Genomic DNA, 11386 nt, shown 5'->3' with positions numbered 1-11386 from the left:
AATTGACTTGAAATACATATTTTATCCTTATTTTAAACGAGATAAATTTGTTGAAAATGAGCCAAATTTTTAATTATTTACCAAAACAGATTAGACGGCAAGATGAAATAAATAGTTGAAATTTAGAAAGACAAATTTCCTATAGAAACTTCAAGGGCTTTAGATGTAATTAATAAAGATGGAGGCTCAAAAGTAAAAATTATATAAAATTCAGGGTCTAAGAAATAATCTTTTCGTTCTTAGAACTGGGGGAGTGGGGGATGGCCTGGGCCGGTAATTTCAACTTGAAAGGCACGGAAAATGGCGGCTTTAAAACTTTCCCGCCAAAATCGAACCATAGAAATAGAACTCATATTTCTGGAATCTTCTTAAACACGTTTGTCTGTTTCGCGCACGGCCTGCATTTCAGTTGGATTAGCTCTGCGACGACTGAGAGACTGGTGATTAGCTATGGTAATGCATTTCTCTCTTCATCAAAACCCTGCATTTTCCGTCTCAGATCACTGAATTTTCTATCCTTGTACGCCACTGTTTCCATTCGATTTCTACTTTATTGGGAAATTTGATTTGTTATAATTGAAATTCCGTCGTTGTCTGAACAATTTTGGTGGTAATTACTCTGTAGCAACGTTGAGCGGTTATATTCTTCTGGACCGATATTATTGCGGTTTTAAGCTTGTTGTAAACAAGGAAGGGAGTCTGATTTTGTATAACTTTGTGGATTCTGAAATTTTGATTTGGAGGAAAGTGAAAATATCAATCTGAGGAGCTTTCTACAAGCACATATTGCATATGTTTTGGACAATTATAGGATATAGCTAGTCTGATATTTAGTTAGGAAGACTTTTTTCTGCCCTTGTATATGAGCTTAAGCCATTAATTATTTTAAATGTTCATCAGTTTTAGTGTCAATTTGAATCACAGAATGTTTTCCAGAATCTTCCAGTTGCAGTTGCAAATTTATCCTTCTAAAGAAGAAGAAAAAACATACACAAGTATGTTGTTTCTATATGGACGAATGAGCCTTAGGCACATATCATATATATATTTTGTGAACTTGCTTCTGAATATGTAATCAGCAAAAAGGGATATTCAAATGTTTAAATCTTTATGGCTTAGAAGTTCAGTTCTGTGTATGAATTCTGCATGACTAGTACATAGTGGAGAAGTGGCAGACATTCCTTTTGTGAACTTAAGCATCTGACTTCTGTTGTGCTGTTGTGCAGTCTAAGAAAAGAGGCCTTTCCTTGGATGAGAAACGAGAGAAAATGCTGCAAATCTTTTATGAATCACAAAACTTCTTCCTTGTAAGTCATGTTCTTTTTGTTCTTATGGTCTTCAAAAGAAATAGAGCTTTGGTTCCTTTGAAAAACCAATGCTCCCTAGACTTCACAGAATAGTAGAGAAATTCAATTGCTTATAACTTGACTGTATCCCCTGTGTTTTCTGCACTTGTACTGGCAACAGCAGAAACTAAGTCCTATTTTGTTTTTCTTACTATTCTAAATTGTGGTGTCTCTTTCTTCTGGTTTGGGGCCTGGGGGATGGGAGGATGGCTAACTTATGCCAACAAGTGAGCTCACAAGCTAAAATCTTATTATAATTGTTGTTGTTATTATGCTTAAAAGTTCCAATAGATAGTTATTATCAGAAATTTTGAAAGCAATTGGCACTATCCAGAAGTGAATCAGTCTAAAAGCTTATGTTTTAGTTGAGCCATAAACATAATTTATCTTAGTGATATGAAGTTTATATCTTTTCTTTGCATTTTTCAGTTAAAGGAGCTTGAGAAGTTGGGACCTAAGAAAGGTGTGATTAGCCAGTCTGTAAAAGATGTTGTCCAAAGTTTGGTGGATGATGACCTTGTTTCAAAAGACAAGATAGGGACTTCTGTGAGTAATTTTCCAGATTTGTGTTATTACAATTTATTTATTATATTTTGTGCTGCTAAGCACAAAATTTCCTTTGGACCTAGTGGCATTATTTGTGACTTGTGAGTTATTTGTTTCCAATTATATAGAGGTTATTTGTGGTTTGTTGTTATGATTGAGGTTGTTCGTTGTTATATCTGATTGAGCATTTTGCATATCTATTGTGTTATACTACCATTTTGAGATTTAAAAAAAAAGAGGATGTAACAATGTTTATAAATTTTCAGGTATATTTTTGGAGCCTTCCTAGCTGTGCTGGGAACCAGGTGACCATACTTTACATGTTATGTAGAATATATTATGTGGAAACTACTTTTATTGTGGCAATTTAATCCATGATACCTATTTGACAGCTAAGAACTGTGTATAAGAAGCTTGAGGCTGATCTCCAAACCAGTAAAAAGCGGCATGTGGAACTTGTTGAACAATGTAAGAATCTGAAGAAAGGACGTGAGGAATCAGTAAGTGCACTGCGTTATATATGCTTTCGTAATTATCCATTTCCAAGACCTTTTATTAGGATCAGCTTATTGGCCTTTCTGCATTGGATGCATCAGGATGAACGAGAAGAGGCGTTGGAGGAGTTAAAAGCTACTGAACAGAAACACAAGGAGTTAAAGGTTGAGAGTATATCCTTATGTTTTGGATAACAAAATTGCGTATTTCTTGCAATATATGAAAGGAGACTACACTAATAAGTGCATGGATGATTCATTGTGCAGGAAGAATTGGCACAGTATGCAGACAATGACCCAGCTACTGTTGAAACAATGAGTTACTGATTCTTCTAATAATTCAACCAAATCATTACATAAAAAATGCTCATTTTTCTACATGCCAGGATATATATATACATATATAAAGATTTTAAAACATTCTAACGTGTTGCATTCGTTTGACAGGGAATGCTGTTCAAGTTGCTCATGCAGCAGCCAACAGATGGACAGGTTTCTCCTGTTGTGTTATCGAGTCCATACAGCATTCTTGAGAATTTTTTTTAAATGGTTTGCTTTGTCTTCTGACAAATTCTTGTGTGTTACAGATAACATCTTCACACTGAGACAATGGTGTTCTAATAACTTTCCTCAGGCCAAAGAGCAACTCCATCACCTATACAGTGAGGTAACACTTTTAGTTATAAGTATCTCTGTTGGTTGACTAAAATTAGCTTGGCAATTGGCATGGCCCTTTTTTCTTGTATCATTTTTTTTTGTTTTTAAATTCAGGTGGGAATTACAGATGACTTCGACTATTTGGAGTTGCCGGCGGCAGTACCTCTTCCTCCTGTTGACTCCGTTTAGGTGGTTCTCAAGAACTTGCTTTATGTTCAAGTTGGGCATGAGTTTCTATTGCTCCGTATCTGATATTGCTACTGAATGTATGTATATCCATATCCATGTATAAACCTCTGATTTAGTCATTTAAATCGATGCCAGTAGATTATAGTTATGCTTTACAGTCAGCCAGACAAGTATATTTGTGCTTTTTCAAGTATAGGATCAAGTGGACAAATCACATTATTATTTTTAAAATACAATTACAATTAGATGGTTGGTAAAATTGCCTTTAATATTTTTACAAATTATTATTATTAGTACTTGGTAGGTTAAGATCATAAGATGATTTTTATTTAGAGTATACTTTTGAATAGTGATTATAGACGTTTTTATAAATTAAAGTTAAAGACTTAACGTAGTAATATAACTAGAGGTTTCAAAGTGTAAGAGCAAAGATAGCTAATTAGCTATAGCAAGGTTGCGTTTGGTCGGCATACTATAACATTTAATATGAGTACTAATTACCAACTACCATATGTTCTATTATCAAGCAAAAAAATTATATTTACTATCTCATTACAATTATTAAAATTTAATTTCAATTATAATTCATATTTTTACTTTATATTTAATACCAAATATAAAGATTACATTTACTAAAACTCATTACAATTATTAACAATTTGATTTTAATTTTGATCCATATTTCCATGTTCGAGCCGAAAGTTTTTGGTTGTCATAGTAAACCCATTCTTAGAAGTTAGAAGGCCCAAAGTTGCACTACCTGAAAGGCTGAAAGAACAAACCCCTTCGCCGAGCCCGTATATATAACTCATAAACAAAAACCCTAACCCTAGAAGTTATCAGTCCTGACCGCTCAACCTCACCAGCGTACTTGTCCACTTTCTTCCGGCTACTTAGAAATCGACCATGGGTAATCTCAATCTCTCCTGTTATTGCTGACCTTGGAGTATTTATTTTGCTTTAATTTCTGTAATTTTCCAATTTGTGATCTGGTTCATCGTACAATTCCAGGTAAGGTGCACGGATCTTTAGCTCGTGCCGGTAAGGTGAGAGGCCAAACGCCTAAGGTTGCTAAGCAGGACAAGAAAAAGAAGCCCCGCGGCCGCGCCCACAAGCGCATGCAGTACAACCGCCGCTTCGTCACAGCCGGTGAGTCTTTTTTTCTTCATCAGTTTCCTTCTTTCAATTACTTTTATCTGCTGGATCGACAATATCTTTTTCCCATATGTATATGTTCACGTCTGCGTGCTACATTGTCGCATTTCGCTCAAAATATTTGCAGTAGCCACCTGAGAGCTATTGCTGCTTGTATCATTTATACGATGTCTGAAATCTTTAATTCAGTTATCAATTATTTATTATTTTAGTTTGTTAGTATTCTCCAGATTGTTGTCTTAGTAAGTATTCTGATCTATACCAATCTTATTTACAAGACTATTGTCTAATTGTACCTTAAGTTGATACATTTTAAGGGGATGTTAAGATTTTTAGTTCATGGAACATGAGATTATTGAGTTAATAGAATTATTTTCTAAAAGGTAATGTGAGGTTACATGATTTCCTCCAGTTTGATTGTAGGATGTCAGATTACCTTAGAGTTCTCAATAGAACTGATAAATGTGGTATAAAGGGCAAACTAGCAAAGTTGAAATATTTTAACTTTATCTATGTAATATTTTTTGGTGGGGGTAATGTTAGGTTGTCACATAACTTGAACTAAACAAGGTTTTTGAAGATAATCATGCTCACATTATCTTGGTAATGTTATATAACATGAACTTTTGGTTGAATTTTACTTTTTGGGTTGGTTTTTATCTTTTCTATAGTTACACTTTTGGCTTCTGAGGACTAATGAATTGGTGAAAAACTTCGTCACTATTAATTGTCATTGTCTATGCCCGCTTATGGGGATCTAATGCTTTAGTGTCTTGTGTTGTTATGGTCTCTTCTTTGTACTTATTGCTATGGGTTGTGAATTGCGATTTATCATGCCAAAAAAATGCTGAACATGAGTGTATTTAAAATTTATATGATTATGTAGTGATTGCTTTATGACAGACTGTAGAGATCCAAGTTTTGTCGTAGACTTTTTAAATTTTAATATGATATTTATGCTTGGTACTTGTTGATGTTTTGTGCATTATTAGCATCTGTAGCAATTACAATTATTGGGTTTTATTTGATTTTTTTTTTCTGATCCGTGTTCTTGTATACAGTTGTTGGCTTTGGAAAGAAGAGAGGACCAAACTCTTCTGAGAAATAAGTTATTTAATGGATCCTTTTTTTTGAGATATGGAGTTTGGAATTGGGATATGATGGAAAGTTCCATATATCTTGTTGTTATAGAATTTCAGTGGCTGTACTACACTACAATTTCAAGCTCTTGATGATGTATGTTGAACCTCTGCCTCGTTTGCCATTGGATTAATACAGTTGTTTTGTTCAATTCTCATTTTATGCTGCATATATCATTAGTCTTGTTATTGTGTTAAAATACTAGGGGTGTAAATGAGTTAAGTTGAGCCTGAATAGTTCAAGATCGAAACTTGATCTCTATTGAGCTCTAATTTTTTGAGCTTGAGTTTGAGCTATTTCACCTTGAATAGTTTGAATGCAATTGAGTTTAACTCGATACACTCATTTAAAGCTTCTTTTTTTTTCCCCCCATTTTTTATATTAATAATAATAAATATTTTACGTCCAAATGTCATAACAAACTCAAAATCAAAACTGAGACAATTGAATTTCTAGTATTTAACAGGGAATCATTGTTTTTGATAAATTCAAAACAACCTTGAATTTACAAGAAAGGAAGTAGCTTTTTGACTATAGTTGGTAAATGATATATTCACAAGAAAGTAAATCAGCAAATCAGCGACTTAGTTTGGCTGGTTTGCCAGCCCACTATTTGATGGAAAAGTATAATTGACACGTTACTGATCAACTTTAAAAAAAAATAAATTAATAGACTGTTTTCACAAATTTTCTCCCACCTTCTCACAGGTCTTGTTTGGTTATTAGCGGTTAGCGGTAGCGGATAACAAATAGCGGATTGTGTCAGCGGGTTTGACTGGCGGATTATATTAGCTGTTTGTAAACCGATGTTTGGTAAAGTTAGCTGCTACTATTAGCGGTTGAGATGTAAAAAGACCTATAAGGACATGCATATATTTTATTAAATAATTCATTAATTATTAATTATATAATAATTTTTATTTAAAAATGTAAATTAAATAAATAACATAAATATTAAACAAATAACATAAAATTATATAATATTTTTATCTAATTACCTTGTAAATAATAATTTATTATTATTATTTATAATTTTGTTATATTATAATAATAATATAATAAAAAAGAAAAAGTAAAAAAAAATATAAATGGAGCATGAGACTTCCTTAAAAGGGGAGCCTCATGCTCAATTTTGGGAGGGCCATTACGGAAAATTTATGACAATTTGTAACCGCCAACGCCAAACACTGCAATTTGCAGCGTTTGTAATGTTGGCGCTTTGCCTCCAAACCGCCAATTGAATCCGCTTTTAACCAAACATTATTTTTAGCGTTTTGATCAGGTCAAATCACTAAAATAGTCAAATCCGCTAAAATCTTGTCAAAATATCATTAACCAAACAAGGCCACAATAAATTCACCCCCAAAGGTTACAACCTACTTTGTAATATGATACCAAGTAACCAACTACTACCCCCAAAGTTACAACCTACTTTGTAATATGATACCAAGTAACCAACTACTAAACAACACAAACTTTCGCAGTAAATACGCAGTATCTGTTCATAACTACTTTCTCAACCTAAAGAGAAGGGTTTGATGCCACTGGACTACAAGGTATTTAAAATATAAATTATATATTTTGACTCGGATTTATATTGTAAGGTGGACCTGGGTCTAATTTTTATGAAAATACATATAGAATTTTAGTTTAAATTAATTTGGGTGAAAAAAACAAAAAGGAAAAAATGTAGTTCAAACGGAAATTTATTTACGCTGATGGTGGGCCGGTGGGGTCCGTCTGCAAGCGCCCAGAACGTTCCGCGTCGACCGATTCTTTCAAACTCAGATTACACGGTTAAGCAAAACCGAAGCCCAGACACGGTGAAAAGCCTCCCCCAACCCCCACTCACGCCGGTGTCCGCTGGTTCAATCTTCCCTGAAGTTTTCCTGACCCATCTTTTATCTGTTCGTATAAAAACGGACGCACTGCAAATTCACATCACTTTTTTCATTTCGGTCGCGATTCTCCACTGATTCTTTAACCCTAAATTCAGGTTCGTTTATCAATTTTTCATCATTTATGCAAAAATTTCTTACACTTTCTGTGCTACTCTATACTGGATGGGATGAGAGGTTCCGTACTTCTGTTTCCTAGTTACGGATTGTGTTATTTCTCCCTTTAAATGTCTTGTTTTTGGAATCAGGGATCGTAGACTGGTGGAATAGCGAAGATGTTTTCTCGGATTTTTGGGAAACCAAAGCAGGAGAGTAATGCTCTCGCGACTCTGGATAAACTAAACGAGGTAATTGTCACTCTATGCTTGATCAACTCGTATATGTAGGCTCGTATTCATGTACGGAGTATAATTTTGTCTGTTTGGAGGTCTAACTTCTTTTGTATGGGAGTTTAATTAGTTTCTAGTTCGAATAATATTCTTATGTAAATTGTATGTGCATCTTGTGATAATTGTAAGTGGTGTGCATCATTTGCTTTCCAATAAACTGCTATGATATCTATCCTGACATGAATATCAGCAGACTTTGGTTGTACAAGTTTCCTACATGTATACGAAACATTTTGTTGTTTGGGGATTTTTTTTTTTTTAAATCTCAGGAAGAATAAATATATCTAGTGTTTTCATGAATTCCCCTTGTATTTCTCTTGCTCTTGGAATATAGTTTCATGCATTTGAACTGTTTCCTGTGATTTGAGTTTCCCCTCCTCCACGTTTAGTCTTTAGCACTTAAATTTACTACTTCGTTTGACTAGACACTGGAGATGCTTGAGAAGAAGGAGAAAGTACTTCAAAAGAAGGCTTCTACAGAAGTTGAAAGGGCTAAAGATTTTACAAAAGCAAAGAACAAGAGAGGTATTTTCGGAATGCATGTATCTTTTATTTGAAAATGTCCGATACTTAGATGGATCTATGCATCCTGCCTCCTTGGCCGATTGTTATTGCCCATGAAAATTCTGTTAAATCCATTTCTACTAGGGTTAGCAAACAATATCTGGTGTTTATTGTTATTGGCTTATTGCAAAACATAATATCATGAAGTGGACTAATGAATGTTAGATCCCATAAAGGATTTCTACTTTCTAGTAATTGATTTTCATCTAATTCATCTCGCACTCATTTTATAATGCAGCGGCTATTCAATGTTTGAAAAGGAAGAGGCTCTATGAGCAGCAAATTGAGCAGCTTGGAAATTTCCAGTTGCGCATCCATGATCAGGTTGGCTATGATAGTTACACTTTGCACTGTCCTATGGTGTGTATTGGCCATAATTTGATTCATAAATTAACTTTCTCAATGTTCAGATGATAATGCTAGAAGGAGCAAAAGCTACAACCGAAACTGTAGATGCCCTTAGAACTGGGGCAGCAGCAATGAAAGCCATGCAAAAAGCCACGTGAGTATAAGAAAATAAATTTGTGATTGCCTGATGTAATTTTTTAAGTGCACATTAACTAAACAGCATAACTTTACAAAGGAGGACATAGTGTTTCAGAAATCAAGTGCTAGTGGCCCATTTTCTTTTTCCTTAAGTGTTGAACAATACATTGTAAACAAATCGCTCATCCTTAGATTCATCCTACTTTACAGGAATATTGATGACGTGGACAAGACAATGGATGAGATAAATGAACAGACTGAGAACATGAAAATGATTCAGGAAGCATTATCAACTCCAATGAGTGCAGTGGACTTTGATGAGGTTTATCCTAAGCTCCATTTACATCTTTTTTTTTTCTTTGCATTCTAGTTGTCTGGAATCATTTGTGATATCTCCAATTTTTGTCAAACAGGATGAACTGGAAGCAGAACTTGAAGAATTGGAAGGTGCTGACTTGGAAGAAGAACTTCTTCAACCAGCAACCACTGCCCCTGCTGCACCAGTGCATATCCCAGCAGGCAAACAAGCAGCACGCCCAGTTCCTCATAGGAATACAGCCGAGGATGATGAACTTGAAGCATTGCAAAAGGAAATGGCTCTTTGAGCTAAATCCTTACGATATCTTGACCACCAGTACGTGGTACGTTGGGAATGATGGTACGTTGGGAATGATGGCAGGAACAAAAAAAGGAAACCTCCTACCTTGGATTGTCATTAACTCTTAATTTCAGTTGTACTATATCCACATTCCATGATTTGCGACAAAAAAATTGCCATCAATTCATTAGTTTTGGTCATTATGGAGTGAAACTCATGCTTTCACGTTTAAATTACTGTCCTGGTCAATATCCTTTGTACATGTATCCGTCTCTCATAGTATGTCCGTGTGCCCATAAATAGAATATTAAATTTTCATAAATATTTTTGTTGTGCAACTTTTAAGAATGTTGAGTATAAGACTATAAGGTCTCTCACTTGCACCCTAAAAATTGCACAAGTCTACCTAAAGACTCCGTTTTTGTCCAATTGTTATACCATGGACCATGGTTTATATTGCATTGTGTGTATATTGATACAGAAGTTCTTTATCTTTAGTTAACACATTCTGCATGTACAAAATATCTCAAATACAGAATTTGAAGGCCCATGGTATAAAGAACCTTGATCGAGACTTGTCATAGAAAATCATACAGAGTGTATTCATTTATGTTGTTGGATTACAAGATTTTCAGTATTACAAAATTTTATATTTATGTTATTAGATTACAATATTTTTAGCATGAAAATCATATATTTATGGTATTGGATTATAAAAGTTTTAGAGTTTCCTTGAATCTGTTGATTAAGTAGGGAGAGGATCCCTTTTAATTATGGGAGTGAAAGACTAAGAGGATTCTTCACAAGATAAACTTTGCAACAGAACAATGGTCCAAAAGCATTATCAGATTTACTCAACTTGGTTCAAATTCATGCATAATCTGAACAATAATCATTCATACAAGAGTTACAAAGAAAAAAACCATATACACATGGTAAAAAGAAGGGAAAATTCTGAAGAAATGCAAGTGAAACAGATAAGAAGGTTACAATTTACCAAGAAAAACACATGGAAACTGAAATCCCAGTTTTTGGAACTCAAAAACCAATACAATATCAGATCAAATCAATGCTCTAAAACAATAAAAATGATTGTTCTGCCACTGTCAACTCCTCTAGAATTACATCCCCACTGTTCAATGAATTATATAGGTAATTGCCAGAGCCACAAGCATAAGAACATATGCTATTCCTTGATCAATCGCCACTCCTGCAAATCCACACCCCATTATCACACACACTCACATTCCCCTGAAAATGGCAACAGATTTGAATATTGGAGAGACTTACCATCACTTGTGGGCGCAGGCGCCGGAGCAGAGACTTGGGCGTTAATGGAAGGAAACCCTAATGCCAAAACCAGAGCAACAACCGCCATTAATCTTGTCATCTCCATTTAAGTATCCGCAGAGAGGTTTAAACCTAAATCTGGGGATTTAAAGAGGGGTGGAGAATGGAGATGAAAGAGAGAGTGTTGGGGAATGGAGAGGATATACAGAATATGTTTGTGTGAATGGGCCGCCGTTCAATTATTGAGAATGATGAATCTGGACCGTTGATGGAGGAGGCCACATGCGTGCCCCCCTGGTTGGTTAGTTGCACTTGCACGTTCTAAACCCAAGTCATACTGAGCTGTGCATAGTTGTATGGTGGACCTCATGTCAACAAAATCCTTGACTTCACAATTTTGTTCTTGAATCTATTGCCAGTTTTTAACTTTTAAATTTGTATTTGTCTTCTACTTTTTGGATGGGTTAGGTTGAAATTATGTGTCCAGATGTATCGTGTTTTCTAATTAAATATTAGTATTATTAGTGTTGGTGTAATTGTGTCATTAAATTAAAAAAATATGTAATTAAACTATTTAACTTTATAAATTTGCTTACTGTCAAAAAAAAAAAAATTTATAAATTTGTGCATATAG

The 11386-nt window shown here is 34.5% G+C and overlaps 2 protein-coding genes across 2 annotated transcripts; both read left to right on the top strand.

Moving 5' to 3' along the window:
* Positions 1-366: 366 nt before the first annotated feature.
* On the top strand, positions 367-3501 carry LOC116014318 (meiotic nuclear division protein 1 homolog). The gene is made up of 10 exons (XM_031254348.1): positions 367-453; positions 1227-1307; positions 1776-1892; positions 2159-2197; positions 2285-2392; positions 2489-2551; positions 2654-2705; positions 2834-2878; positions 2974-3053; positions 3158-3501. The coding sequence occupies exons 1-10, from the start codon at positions 451-453 to the stop codon at positions 3230-3232; spliced, it is 663 nt and encodes a 220-aa protein (XP_031110208.1). The 5' UTR covers positions 367-450; the 3' UTR covers positions 3233-3501.
* A 3821-nt stretch (positions 3502-7322) lies between these two features.
* On the top strand, positions 7323-9800 carry LOC116014337 (vacuolar protein sorting-associated protein 32 homolog 2-like). Its single transcript, XM_031254375.1, has 7 exons — positions 7323-7523; positions 7674-7772; positions 8240-8339; positions 8617-8702; positions 8789-8880; positions 9075-9186; positions 9278-9800. The coding sequence occupies exons 2-7, from the start codon at positions 7701-7703 to the stop codon at positions 9467-9469; spliced, it is 654 nt and encodes a 217-aa protein (XP_031110235.1). The 5' UTR covers positions 7323-7523; positions 7674-7700; the 3' UTR covers positions 9470-9800.
* The last annotated feature ends 1586 nt before the right edge of the window (positions 9801-11386 follow it).

This window comes from Ipomoea triloba, chromosome 3 (genome assembly GCF_003576645.1).
Source record: "Ipomoea triloba cultivar NCNSP0323 chromosome 3, ASM357664v1".
Classification (NCBI taxonomy): Eukaryota; Viridiplantae; Streptophyta; class Magnoliopsida; order Solanales; family Convolvulaceae; genus Ipomoea; species Ipomoea triloba.
This window is presented reverse-complemented; position numbering and strand designations above follow the sequence as displayed.